The sequence below is a fragment of the Choloepus didactylus genome, chromosome 20 (genome assembly GCF_015220235.1).
Source record: "Choloepus didactylus isolate mChoDid1 chromosome 20, mChoDid1.pri, whole genome shotgun sequence".
Lineage (NCBI taxonomy): Eukaryota > Metazoa > Chordata > Mammalia > Pilosa > Megalonychidae > Choloepus > Choloepus didactylus.
In genome coordinates, this window is record NC_051326.1 from 26916315 (window position 1) to 26930765 (window position 14451).

General features: G+C 54.1%; 1 protein-coding gene across 1 annotated transcript; it reads right to left on the minus strand.

Annotated features, from left to right (window-relative positions):
* Window positions 1-3186: 3186 nt before the first annotated feature.
* Window positions 3187-12607, minus strand: LGI3 (leucine rich repeat LGI family member 3). The gene is made up of 8 exons (XM_037813379.1): window positions 12104-12607; window positions 11139-11210; window positions 10214-10285; window positions 9803-9874; window positions 9627-9698; window positions 8815-8984; window positions 8479-8643; window positions 3187-6384 (listed from the first exon to the last, which is right to left on the minus strand). Exons 1-8 carry the CDS (start codon window positions 12307-12309, stop codon window positions 5567-5569), a joined length of 1647 nt encoding a protein of 548 aa, XP_037669307.1. The 5' UTR covers window positions 12310-12607; the 3' UTR covers window positions 3187-5566.
* Between the last annotated feature and the right edge of the window lie 1844 nt (window positions 12608-14451).

Here is a 14451-nt window from a genome sequence, read left to right on the forward strand (position 1 = left end):
CCCGGGGCGCAGGCGCAGTACAGTCCGGAAGGAGGGCGGGGCGAGGTCAGGGAGGCGAGTGGCCTGCTCCTTTAAAGGGGCGATGCACCGCCGGGCTCGTGGATGGGGTCCACGAGTCCATGAGCCCACGTAATCTGAAAGAGAGGGGTTAGGAAGCGGGGCATTGCGGGGAAAGGGTGAGAACAAAGGGAATCTGGATTCCAGAGTTTTCGCGGCTCAATCATTGGCTTCTCCCAAGGTGCTTCCCCCTTGCCTTATTTTTCCCCACTGTAAAATGGGAAAGGGCATGAGAGGGGCGGGGTCCTTCCTCTAGGCTCGGGCACTTACTGGAAAAAAGCTTGGCTTAACCCCAGCCAATCTGATTCTTACATCACTGGGCCTCGGAGACCTGAAAGAGTCTCAAGGATGCTGAGTTGGCCGAGAGGGAAATGGGAGAGGAAGTGGGGCAGCGGGAACCCGAGGCACTCATCGCCCCCACCCGACTCACCCCAAGCCTGGCTTCAGGGCTTCACTTCCCTCTGGGATTCGGTTCCAGAGCCCACACACCCAGGCAGGCTGGCCACGGGGATTTGAGGGATTCTGGGCAGGGTCTCCAGCCTCCCAACCCTTGTCTGCTGCCTATTCCTCTGAGTCAAGAACAGTAGTAGTTCACAGGGCCTTAAACTTTACAAAAATCCTTTTTACCACTTAGGAAATCAGCTCAGTGATGAAAAGCAACTTGCCCAAAGTCACCCAGTTACTAGAAGCCTAGTACAGTAGCATTTCTTGCTCAGGGGATGGCTTAGCTGGATCAGTCTTCTGAGGGACCAGCTGATGCCCAGCTGAGAGTGGCCCTAAGAGGGAAACAGAGACTTGGAGAACTTCTGCTGGAAGGAAGCCTTCTTCTACTTTGTAGAAGAAGTGAGGAGGCTCTAAAAAAGAAACTTTGCTGTTTGTACCATTTACCATGTGGGGTTTCGTTCTTTGTAACATCCTTTGCTTAGTGCTTTTGTTCCTCCCCACCCTGCACAGCTTCCCCTCTGCCACCCAGGGCTGTGGACAGTTATTACTTTTTATTATTTTTGATTTTTATTAGAGCCATAATTAACAGCCACCACCTATCAAAAGGATGGAATAGGTAATGATGGGGGCCAAGGAAAGGAAGCTTCTTTCTTGGGAATAAATAAATATGCAAGGTGATTATATAGTCTTAATTATTATCGTCAACTTTATTGATATTGCGGGGTGTGGGAGCTAGCAGTGAAGCCAGCCCACAGGAAAAACTCCCCCGAGGCCCTGAGTCTCCCCCTTCCCTCCTGCCCACCCCCTCACACTTAGCCCGGCTCCCACCCTAGCCATCCATCTCTAGGCACAGACACTGGGATCTCGGTGGAAAGCATCTTGGTCTCCCTGAAGGAGGAAAGATGTGTCTGACTGAATAGGGGACCAACTCAGGGAGAAGAGGGAAGGGACGCCCATCACTCTGCAGGTGAGGGTGCCTGGAGCTGACATGGGCTTGTGAGTCTCACGTCCTTTGGTCCCTGCTGCAGAACTGCCTCCTCCCCACTGGCTGCTTCTGAGCCACACTTCTGACCTCAGCCTCACGGGACTCTTGCTGTCCCCATATATCAGGGGAAAGTGTTCCTGTTTCCACTGTATGCCCACCCAGCCGGGGCGGTCTCTCCCCTGCCGACTGCTAGTCCCACTGCCCATGCTTGGGGAATCTAAGGGAGGAGGTGTCAGAGGTCTGTGCCTTACAGTGTGGCGGGTGAGGCTGGCCGCTGAGGACAGTCACCTTCTGCTTTGGCACAGTGAGTGGACTCTGACTCTCGTGGCCTTTGGTCCTGAGCTGCTCACACAGTCACCCTGTTCCATGGCATGGCTAAGTGGCTCTCTGGACACACAGATGACCCCCCAGGACAGGTGACTTGGCAGGCCTACTGTGAGCTCCGTTTTTCTGTTTTCCCATTTGCCGAAGTCCAAGGTGGAGGGAGAGAAATGTTTGCCACCCGTTGAGCCCTGGGGGCAGTGGCTGGCAGAGCGATGTTTATCTTTCTACTGGGCAACAGCCTGCCAATGTGTCTGGGAGACTCAACCCACTTTCCCTGGCAACCTCTCCCTGGCAGGGGAGGAGGGTCCATTCCCTATGTGAAAAAGCAGGCAGCAATTCCTAGGATGATATAGTTGGGGGGCCTGGGGGTGCCTGTGAAGTCGAGAGCACATGGGTAGAAACTCAGACACGTCACCTATGAGATTCCCCGTTGTGAGGTGTGGTCACAGGCAGGGAGGACTGGGCAGCTGAGGTGGCAGGAAGGATGTAGGGGACAGGGACTCTTGAGAATGAGGATGGGTGGGGAATCCTTCCCCACAGGTGGCACTTCTCCCCAAAGAGCAAACTTCTCCTGTCCCACAAAGCGCCCTTCTCTGAGCCACCTCCATATCTCATATAGTCCTACAAACCAATAATAAAAATCACGGCTAACACTTATATGATGCCTGCTCCATGCCAGACACACTAATCTAAGGACCTTATGTATATTCATATATTACACTACACATTTACTATTACCTCATATTGAATGCATTTAAATAACCCTCTCAGGTAGGTGTTGTGATTATCCCCATTTTACAGATGATGAAACAGAGGCACCAAAAGCCTAAGGAAGGAGTATGGTTGAGATCACCCAGCTAGTAAGTGGCAGAATCAGGGTTCAAACCCAGGCAGCCTGGCTCCAGAGGATTTGCCAGTTACTGAGACCCGACTGTGTACCAGTCACTATATATTCAGTTTATACACAGTATACATATAGCCTCAGAAGCTGAGGCTCGGGAAACTTAGCTGACTTGCTTGAAATCCCACACCAAGTTAAAATCTGCACTTATGTTCTCTAGACTCCAAAGCCTATACAACACTGTTTAATTATGTTTCCCTCTCTGTCTTCAAGGTCCCCAAGCTCTCAGACCATGTTTAAATTCCTTCTGCCCAGGTGCTTACAAGTGCAAGGAAAATAAATGAAGGTGGTTTTGTGATACCTTAGAGCTGAAAGAGTCCCAGAGAGTAAAGGAAGACCTGGGTACCCAGGGAAGTTAAGTGACCCCTCTGGGGTCACACAGCCAGGCACCCTGCTGGGAGCCTCTCATTTCTCATTTCCACCCCCTGCCTCTTACCTTGTCTCTGTCACTGACTCACACAAGGCAGCAAAGAGATGAATAATTCAGGTTTCCATTTATTCAAGTCCTTGGGCAGAGAGGGGGCGACAAGGAGAAGGATCCCCACAGTTCAAACACACCCCCATTTTGCCATACAGTGATTATGTTCCTGAGACCCCCACTACCCACACTGACCCTCAGCATGGCCTCCAGCCTGCGCCCCAACCCCCATGACTCCTCCACTCACTGTCACCGTTCTCTCCATTCTCAGGACTGGTGAGGGGCTTGGGTCAGGCAGGGCCTTGGACTTGTTGCCGGAAGCAACAGGGAATCAGCATAGGTTCCTGAGCAGGGGATGACATGGTGGACGAATATTCTAGGGTGGTGAGTCTGGAACTATAGGAGAAAAGGGTTGGCAAGGGAGGTGCATAAGGGACCCAAGACAATGAGCAATGAGAAGAGGGGATGGACAAAAGTTGAGTAGAAAGAAGGTGAAAAACAGGGCCCATCAGGCAAACATTTGGAGGGAGCAATGGGGAAGACTTGGTGGCTGATTAAATGTGGGGAGAAGAGACCAATATGTCGTGTAGACTCCAAGGTGCCTCACCTGGGGGGCAGGTGGTGGCAAGGGCAGACATTTGCCAAGCAGTGGAAAGGAACTGCTGAGCTTACCTTGGGCCAGTTGACCTGACAGAGGGACAGACTCAAGTATCAGTGGGTCCCAAGACTGGGATCTCCAGGAAGGAACACTTGGACCATGAGTCAGACCCAAGTGACGGAGACTAGTCACATTTGCCCACACCTGAGTGAACTCCTGACCCCATCACTCATTGACCTTGGGGGTGCCCACTTCTTGGAAGGAGAGGAGAGGGAGGAAGAGGGTCTGAGAGTTGATGCTGGGCACCCCGTGAGCAGCAGGGACAGAGGCCATGGCCCTGGCTCTCTTCTTAATGAAACACCTGCTGCTGAACTTTGTCACCATTGGACAGACCCCTGAGAGCCGGCAATGGGGAGGGAACTTTTTATTTGAAGCCAGTGAATGGGGAATGAATCATAGCATCGCCCCCAAGCATCCCTGGGCCCACCACAAGGAGGCCCTCACACAACCTGGTCCCAGGGAAGAGGCTCTCCCCTCCCCACCCCCTCCTCTCAAGGAGCCTGGCATCTCAGAGTTTATATTCCCAGCATACAGCAGATGGCAGCAGAAGCTTGGCTCCCAGGGGCCCACACCCACCCTGCAGGACCCCCACCCCGTCCACCCTTCTCTGCTTTCACTGAAAGGCAGTGATGCTCCTGAGGTGTGCCCATGTGGATTGGAGGGGTGCCAGGACCCCCAAGATGCTCCCAAGCCAAGCTCTACTCCTGGCACCCACACAAGTGGCTCAGGGCACACGCAGTTCCCTGGCGTGGGCAGCTCTAGTATCCACCCAAAGGAGCCAGCGTAGCTCGGCGTCCAGATCCCAAAGGTGGGGCTGAACCTGGGGAGGGTCCCAGGCTAAGGCAGCGGCAGCTACAGGAAAGGAATGCAGAAAGGCTCTCATCTGGGTGGTTTCTTGTCCACAGGCGAGCTGGGATTCTGGTCCCAGAAGGAAATTCCAGAGAGAACAGAGACACGCAGCACTGGGAAGAGCCCAGGGTCTGTCGTCATCGTTGTCGTTATTGCTTCAGGGAAGAAAGGGCCTCGCCCCCAGGAGGAGGGCGAGCCGGTGCCCAGAGGCTGGCCCCACCATCCTCATCCTCATCAGCAGCAGGGCGGGCACCTGGGGGCGAGCAGGGGAGCAATAGGAACTGCGCGCCCCTCCAAGGAGAGAGGTGAGAAGGAGGGCAGCTGCTGAGGCAGAGCAGTGAGTTGCCGTGCGCGCACACTCCTGGGCATGTGTGCATGGGAACGGGGTGTAGACAGGTGTCTGGGAGGGTGTGACCACATCTGGGTGTGACTGAGTGTGTCCATCAGAGGGAGCCCAGATACGGCAGTGGGCTGGAATGTGGGGCAGGAGCTGGTAGAGACCCCTGCAGCACCAACAGGAGAGGGCAGAGGGGCAGAAAGAGAAGCACAAGAGCTGGGTGGCGGGGTTCACCCTCTCTCCCGGCACCCCTACTCTGGGCCACTGGTATGTGTGAGGAGTGTGGGGAAGGCAGCGGGGCAAGAGGGGCTGGCTTGAGGGGTCCACGTACAGCACAGGAGGGCGCGTTGGTGCACTGGGCGGCCTGGGTGTGCCTGGAATATATACAGGTGTGCGTGTGATTGCATCTCTGATAATGAGCTCCCCCGGCTTGTCCACGGGGTGTGCCTCTGCTCGCTGGGTGTGTCTGTCACTGAGGGCATGTAGGCAGGTTGGCCATCCATGTCTTCCCACAGGCACATGTGCCAGCCACCCAGAGGCTCCCACCCAGCCTCCGGCACCACGCCGAGGAACCCAGAAGCCTCGGCACCTCTCTAGGCACTGAGATCCACCACGACGTGTCGGTACACCAGCGTCTGTCCCTTGAAGCTGGGGGCCAGGAGCAGCTGGGCGTCCCCAGCAGGCATGTAGCAGAAGGCCCGAGGGGCCTGCACAGCCAGCTCCTGGAAGCGCACAAACTTCTGTCGCCCCTCATCCCACTGGTAGATCTGGGTGAAGGAGAAGTCGCTGCCCAGTGCCAGGTAGCGGCGGCCACCCACGAGGAAGGGCTGCAGGGCCAGAGAGCCCCGCGAGGGCAAGGCCTGCACCTCTGAGAAGCGGGTACCCTCCCAGCGCAGGATCTTGGAGTCGCCGATGTAGCGGCTGAGGCACAGGTAGCTGTCACGGCCGGCACGGAAGTGTTTCACGGCCTGGGCGTCAGGCACCTGGGTCACCTCCCCCTGGGCCACAAACTGCTTCTGAGTGCGACTCCACTGGTAGAGGACGGGCGCCTGGGAGCTGCTGGAAACGATCAGCCGCGGCTTGCCCTCACCGTCCACAAACTCCAGGTCAGTGTCACGGTGCCAGGCGTGCAGGGCCTGGTGGGAGTAGAAGCCGTTCTGGTGCCAGCGGTAGAGGCTGGTGGCACCCGCCTTGGAGCTGTCGGCCACGGCGAAGTACCAGTCGCCATCGATGCGGAAGGCCTCGAGGTCATTGGGCTTGCGTACGCGCTGGGGGTCGATGTCCTGCAGCTTGTTGAAGCGCGTGGTGTTGGGATCCCAGTGGTAAATGTAAGAGCCGCCAAACAGCTGTGCCACCACCATGTACAGCTGGCCGTCCACCACCATTGGCTTGCAGTGCACTGCCGAGGGGGCTGCCAGGACAGACGCAGGGTCAGGCAGGGTCAGGCGGACCTGCGGCTCCCACCCATCCTTACCCCCTCCAACCTGGGCCAGAACTAAAGTTCTCTGCCAGGGTGTTCAGACTCTACTTACATTCACCTGCTCAGGCTCAATATTTTCTCTGGTTTCACAGCTATTCATCAGTCTCAGCATCGCCCCCTGTCCACCTTGTTCCCAGAGTTCAGATGTAAGCTGACACTGAGCACAAAACATGTCCCTACATCCTGACCAACTGTTTATTGAGTTTTTATTGTGTGCACTGTGCTAAGTATATAATGTGCATTGCCTCAAATAATCTCTCTGAAAAGGAGCCTCTTACTTTTTTCATTTCACACAGAAAGAAACTGAGGATAAGGGACTTGCCCACAGTTATCCCACAGCTAAGCAGCCAGGCTAGGAAAGGAGGAAGAGTTTGAGCACATCCACAGCTGTGTGATAAACCCTAGGTGCCCCCAAACCACACCCTGATGTTTGGACAGTTTTGTATGAAAGCACAGTCTCCCAAAAGTTCCTACTTCTGAAAGGCCAGAACATATGTGGGCTTTTAGGTACAAGAACATGCACCCCTGTGGACACGTACCGACAACCAGATTTATCTGAGCCCTTCTCGGGCACCCAAAGCATATGGGCTACACACTCTCTGCCTGCCCTTGTGTCCCCAGTCACCACCCCTCATCTCCTCATCTCCATCTCTGCTTCACCCATCACTCCTCCTCACCATGAGCTCCCCTTTCATCAAGTGAAGTTGGCGCAAGCCTCTGGCTCCAGCAGTCCCACTACCCAAATCCCTTCTTTGAGCCTTGGTCTGCCCAGTTCATGTGCTGATGACCCCCAGCTCCTGATCTGCAACTGGGACTCCCCCTGCCCACACACCCACAAGCACCTCAAACTTAGCCTGACCAAAGCCGAACTCCAGACCCACCCCCCAAAACTGCTCCTCCACCCCTTGTGATCTTGATTTCAATTTGAGGCTCCACCCAGTCACCCAAGCCAGAAATCTGGGGGCCATCCCCCACTCCTTGTTCTCCCTCACTCACAGCTGATCAGTCCCCAAGTGTGTGTACTATTGGTATCATTTCTTCCTTAAATGTCTGATAGGATTCACCAGGGAAACCATGTGGATCTGCGTTTTCTTTGTGGGAAGGTTTTTCTTAATAATGACGTAAAGTTCTTTAATAGATACAGGGCAATTTAAATGTTCCGTTTCATCTGGCGTCAGTTCAGTCCCCCCTTCTGAGTATATCTCTCCATCCTACTGCTACTGCCCCAGTCCAGGGGCATCCCTCCTGCAGACAGGCACATATCCAACTGCTCTCCCCATCTATCTGGCTCCATATCTATCCACTCTTCAGGCTGCTCATGGAGGGAGCTTTCTAAAATGCAGATCGGATTGGTTTGTATGCCCTGCGCAAAGCCTCTCAATGACCTGTTCTTATTTCCCTCTAGCCTAATCTCCTGCCACTCCCCACTTTGAGCCTTATGCTCTACTCATGCAAGCTGCTTATAGTTTACACACATCCACATGTGTGTGCCCACACACACACACACACACACACACACACACACACACACTCGACTTTGCTCATGCTGGTCCTTTGGCCAGACATCCTTCCCACCTTTTCTCCTCCTTGGCCTTCAAGACTCAGCTCCATCTCAGCGGATCCAACACTGAACCCACTAGCCACTCCCATCTCCTTCTTCTTATCCTTATTTCACTAGCATCACCCAGTTACTCCCACCAGGAACCTAGGCATCATCTCTGATTCCTACTTCTCCCTTATCTTTCAAGACTTGGCTTAGGTATTCCTTCCATCAAGAAGCCTTCATTGATGGCTCAGGGTGGCCTTCTCCTTTGTGCCCTCAGAGTATCATGTTCATACCCCCCTCCCACAGCTATAGATGTTATCTGTGCATGTATCTGCCTCCTCCAAAAGACTGGAAAGTTCTTATGGGCAGAGACCATGCCTCATCCATCCCTCTACCCATACATGCTTGTTGAACAATGGAGCCCCCTTCTCCCACCCACCCCCAGCCAGGGTCAGCACAGACAGGCCAAGTGCAGGTACCTGGGATTCTATCGTAGTCTTGCAACTGCCGCTCAACATAGTCCCACTTGAGGACGGTGCAGGCACTGGCACCTGGCTGAGCCAGAGCCAAATAGAGGTCACTGGAGTAAAGGAAAGGCTCTGCTGACACTGCTGGGAAGGACAGGGTCTGGTACAGCACGAAATCTGCAGCAACAAGAGGTGTGTGTGTTGGGGGGTGGGGGGTGTTACTCAAGATGAGAAAGGAGAAGGGTCAGGGCTCATGGAGGGGTAATGGTTGCTTGACTGGTGAGGCAGGTGCTGGGGGAGGCAGAGTGCCTGTGGAGCTGCCTGGGGGAGGGCAGGGGCAAGTCCTACCTGTGGTGATGCAGTCAAACTCCCGCAGTGGCAGATCCTGCACCTTGTGCTCCTGGAAGCGGGGTGGGCTGGCGCAGTAGATAGGGGCCACCGTCGTGTTGGTGTGTGCCAGCCATTCCACCAGCCATTTCACCTTGCAGTCGCAGTTGAGTGAGTTGCCCCGGAGGTCTCTGGATCATGAGGGTGAGGGTGGTAGAGGGGGCACAGAGAGGGACAGGCTGTCAGCTGCTCTGCCTACCCAGGCCCTCTAAGTTTTCAGAGGGAGATATTGTCAAGGCTGCTGCTAGATGCTCACGTGGAATCTTTGTGGCGATTAGAAAAAGGTTCCCCTTGGGGTGGATGCAGCCCACTGCATACATGCTTGTCGGGTGGAGTGTGGGCTGAGTGTCAGCATCCACTTGCCTCCTGGATCAGGTCTTTTTGCAGTGTACAACATGCACAGCTATATGCTGCCTGTCTGTCCTCCAAACCTTCCACATGCCAAGGCTTTTATTTTCTTGTATAAATGATGATAAATAATTGTGGCTATGCTACAGGATTCTAATGCAGATTCAAATCAACATACATTTTAAAAGTGCATGTTAAAAACATATACACATACTGTCTAATGTGCATTTTGAGGGGGCCCACATAGATCTTGAGGAACCCCAACTTGTTGAGCCACTGGTCTTCATCTAACTCAACCTAGCCTTCTCCAAGCACCCCAGCCTCTTAAGACCTTATGATCCTCTCCATCTCTAATTCCCACACAACTCCTTCCAGGAATGCACCCCTCTAAGGCACTGTCAGAAGAAGTAGGACTCAGGGCTTACAAGTCACTCAGGATGTCCAGGGGCCGAAAGATGTCTCGGGGCAGTGTCTGCAGGTTATTGTTGGCCAGCGAGCTGCAAGAGGAGAGATCCCTGGGTCACCCAAAGATCATGACCAAAGCCAAAGGGCACAGGAGATGGCGGCCTCTGGTCCAACGTGGGTATGTGCGCATACTCACAGGTGGGTCAAAGACTTGAGTCCTCTGAAGGTAAACTTAGACAGTGCCCAGATGTCATTGTTCTCAATGAAGCTGGAGAAAAGGAGAACTTGCTTCAGCCACCACTCAGGATCTCAGAGGCCCAGAATAGTATTTCCCTACATGTACACCCCAGCCAGATTCCAGCCCAGACCCTGAATAAGGCTTCCATTCCAAGTCTGGTGACATTAAGCCTGTAGTGTCAGGATGGTTTAGGCAAGGGGATGTATGAAAGAACCCTATGCTCAGATCCCTCCAGTTGGGGGATTCAAGAGCCCTCGCCTCCCCACCACCTCCTCCCAGCCTCCTTCATTCAACTTCCCCTCCCAGTGCCCCCAGGCCTGGCTCCCTCCTCCCTTCTGTTTTCCCATTTCCCCTTTCCTTCCCACACACAGGTACTGCAGGTGCGACAGTCCTGTGAAGGCGTTGTCTCCAATCAGCGTAAACTTGTTGGAGTTGAGTAACCTGGGGAGATAACAGAGGGATTAGACAACTTCCAAGGGTGTGCCTGCAGCCCCAGTCCCTGGCATGTCACCTCACCCTAGGCTTTCCCAAGCCCTGGCTGCCCTCCCCAGCACCCTCAGGACCCCAGCAGAGAGCCCCAGAGCAGCCTGCATGGCAGGACCAGGCAGATGCCTGTTCTGGACCCAGAAACTCCCAGGGTCCCTGTTTGCTACTAAGGTCAGCATCGAATTTCTCCTGCCGGGCTGTCCTGGCCCTCCCACTACAGGGCCCCCTCCCTGTCTCCCCGCCCTCGGCCCAGCCCACTGCAGTCCTTTGGGACCGGGACTGATGGTAAGTTTGAGGATAATCTGTAGAAAGGAGGCGAGGGTAACTCACATGTACACTTTCCCGTGACTCAGGTTGCAAGTTTAAACAGCACCTTCTAGATTTAAGACCTTCCCGTTATCCTTCCCTTCCAGCCCCCACCTCTTTCTTCAAACCTGGATCCCTGGGATCACCTGTCACTAAGATGACACACTCAGTATCCACCCCCTGGCACCCACTGGAACTCCTGCACCCAATTCCTTTTGATATCCAGAGGAGCCAAGTCCATTTCAAACTGGACCCCAAATACCCTCTTCTTGGCTTCTGGATGCAATCCCTAGCTCTCCCTGTCCCCAACTGTTGCCATTTGGTCCCCTCCTGACTCCAGGCTCTTTCACCTTTTGAGATACACTATATCTGAACAAAAGTAAGGGATACCTGAATCTTAATCATCAAAGGCTGTGTACACCTGCTCTCCCTCTCCCAATCCCAAGAACAGCATCACCCCTCCGTGCCCACTCCCACGCCCCTTGCAAGGCCCTGTCCATACAAGAACTGCAGCAGCGGCAGGTGGGAAAACGCTCCATCCTGAATCTCCGAGAAGGCAGCATTCACCAGTGTCCTACAGGGCGACACAAGTCAGTACTGTGGGGAGTATTAACGGACTGTGGACAGAGCAATGGGTTCTGCACCCACTTGCCCTGGAAACTCCCCATTTCACCAGCAGCAGTGCCCCACCTGGAGCTGTCTTTCCCTTCTCACAAACTCACTGTCTGCCTTCACCATCATCCTCCCTTACGTCCTCCCTAAGCACCAAAGGCCCCAGGCTCGGCTTCCCCCTCAGCCAAATGAGGTTTCCGTGAGGCACACCGTCATCACCATCCAGGCACCCTCGAGCTGCTGGGTGCTGTTGACAGACAGGTCCTGGGTGAGGGCGTGGGACGCTGGCATTCTGCCCTCAAGGACCTGGCAACCTATCTAGTCCAGTGAACAGGGCAGGGGTCTCCTGAGGCAGGTTGCTGCAAGTGACAGGCCGGCTGGCTGGGTGCAGAATGGCTGGCAAGAGCAGTGGCAGGCGACTGCACCCTCCCCCACCCCACCGGGGCACTGTGTGGCTGTATCTCACGTCCCACATCTCCCCTTGCTGCCACCCCACCATCCACGGGCTTTTCTGCCCATGGTGCAACAACATCACAGGCAGGGGCCCACATGCTCCTGGAACCACCCCCCCCCCAAGTCCAGAGCCCAGTGCACAGTGGTTCTCATTTATGCTGATGGTGGTGATGATTCATTCTTGGCCATAAACTGCTCTTTCGCCTCCCACGGCCGCTGAGCCTGCATGACTGCAGAACTCCTTGCCCAGCTGATGCCCCCAGTCTACAGCCCTGAGGGCCCCCTGGAGTCCTGGTCTCCACACTCTGAAGAGGGGGACCAGGGGCTCTCCCCATCCACTCCCAGAGCGGTTCCTGCCCCCCTCGTGGTCCCCCTTCCCTGCGGCCAGGGCTCAGCACTCACAGGGAGATGACCTCCGAGGGCAGGTTCCTGGGCACTGCCTTAGAGTCCACGCAGAAAGCGGTGTCCCTGGTGCAGGAGCAGCTGGGCGGGCAGGAGGGTGTCTTGGGGGGCCTCTTGGCACTGACTTGCAGCATCAGGCAGAAGCCCAGCGTGGACAGCGCCAGCAGCCCGGGCCCCCGGCCCCGCCTGGCCTGCGGCATCGCCATGCTGCCTGCAAGCGCTCCCTCCCGCCGGCCGCGGCCCCCGCCTCACCGCTCGCCGCGGGCTGTGCCACCCCACGCGGGCTGCCACCTCCCCGGCCACCGGCAGCTGCCGCCGCAGCTTGGGGCTCGCTGCGAAGCGCAGACTCCCCTCGCCGCCTCGAGCGCTTCCTCTTGCCCTCGGGCGCCCGCTGCCGTCCCCTCCCCTGCTCGTTCCCGCAAGCAGGCTCCGGAGAGCCGCGGGGAGCTCGGAAGCCGGGAGCCCAGGGCTGCCCGCGGTCGGGTGGATGCGGACTGCGGCGGCGGCGGCGGCGGCGGCGGCGGGGGCGCGCGCGGGGGCGGAGGCTGGGGGAAGTCCCCGGCCTGGGAGCGGCCCAAGGAGGGAGCAGTGCGGGCACTTGGCGCTGTGTGCCCCAGTGGCCGTCTCTGGGGCCATCCGCTTATGTGTCTGGTCCCCAGAGCGTCTGTGCGTGAGGGCATGTGTGTGAGCGTACACATGTGCATCTGTATGTTGGGCATGACTGTGTGTGCACCTGTCGCCGCACCGACACATGCACATTTTCCCCTGTGGACACATTTCTGCGTTGCGGATTCAGGTGCGTCTGTGCGTGTGTCTTGTCCTTCAGGGGCACATCCTCTAAGCCGAGTTTATGGGTATGTTACAAGTGACATATGCATACCTAGGTTGGCATGCAAGACTAAAAGCAAAAATATGCACATGGATTCTTGAGTGTGCAAGTATCTGTGTTCACATGTGTTTCCATGGGATACTGAACAGAATGTTCCTTTGTGTCTGTAAGAGCCAGAAAGGAAAATGTAGCCTCTGGAACTGGAGTGGGAGCATGTGGAATTCTGGAACATTTCTCATGACACAACCACAGCCTGTTGGAGCTTGAAAAAGCCTTGGACATTTTCCAGTCCAGCCCTTTGTTTAGCAAAGAAGGAAACTGAGGCCCCAAAAGAAGAGGAAAGCAAGCCAAGCTTTATATCACATCGACTATGTACTGTGTACTTCACATACTGAATCCTTCCAATCTTTTGAGCTGGGTAATATTAATCCTTCTTGACAGATAAGAAAACTGAGGCCCATAGAAGAGGAAAGAGGCAGAGCAGGGATGTAACCCACTCTGCCTAACTCTAAAACTCATAGTCATTCTTCTACACAAGGGATTTTTAAAAAGTTGGTCCTCGGATCCCGGGGGTCCTTGAGAACCTTTCAGGTAGTCCTCAAGGTCAAAACAACTTTCTTAATAATATTAATTTTTTTTTTTTATTTTTTCAATTCCAAGTTTTCACAAAAGTACCCTGGAATTTTCTAGAGGCTACATGGTGTGACTTCTATTAACCCAGAAATCAATAATATTTGCAAAAATGTAAGACACTGACGCTCTTCTCTCTAAACTTTTTTGCTTTATAAAATACAGTTATTTTCATTTAAAAATGTGTTATTTACATTAACATATGATGATTTATTATTGTCATTTTAAATTAATAGATAATTTTTTCAGGACATATTATTATGGCAAATATCAATAGATATAATCCACATACACAAAAGTCTTTGGAGTCCTCAATACTTTCTTTTTTTCTTCATACAGCTCAACTTTATTTTTAAAGTGACAAATGTACAGGTAGAATAAAATTTTAAGCAACACCCTCCAAATTCTATTTACATAACAAGGAAAGAGCTGAATGTAATTTGGCTCAATCACCAACTAAACAGTAGTTCTCTGGCATAATTAATAGGAAGTCACAGCACAGAAACAGAACACCCTGGAGTTGATGATCCTTTTGTAAATTCGGTTTCACATAGGCTTAGCTGGAAGAATAGATTTTGTGTCCATACATCCTGACCGATGGTCAAAAGCAGGCACAGGTGGGCTCTTTCTGTACTTATTGTATACAAATTCTGCTGCATCAAAGCACCTGGCCCACCCAGCTCGCCCTCCCTATCTTCCATGGGTCTGACCTGCCCTTTGACCTTCCTAGGGGAGGTCTCTGGTCTGGGTCAAACTTTCAGGAGTACTGTATAACCAAGTAAGGGTGGCTATGACATGTAGCCTCTGCTTTAACCCAGCAGCTTAGAGGGTAGCAGTCTTTCCTCAAGACTATTGTATGACAGAAATGGACAGTAATGGCTTAGGGTTG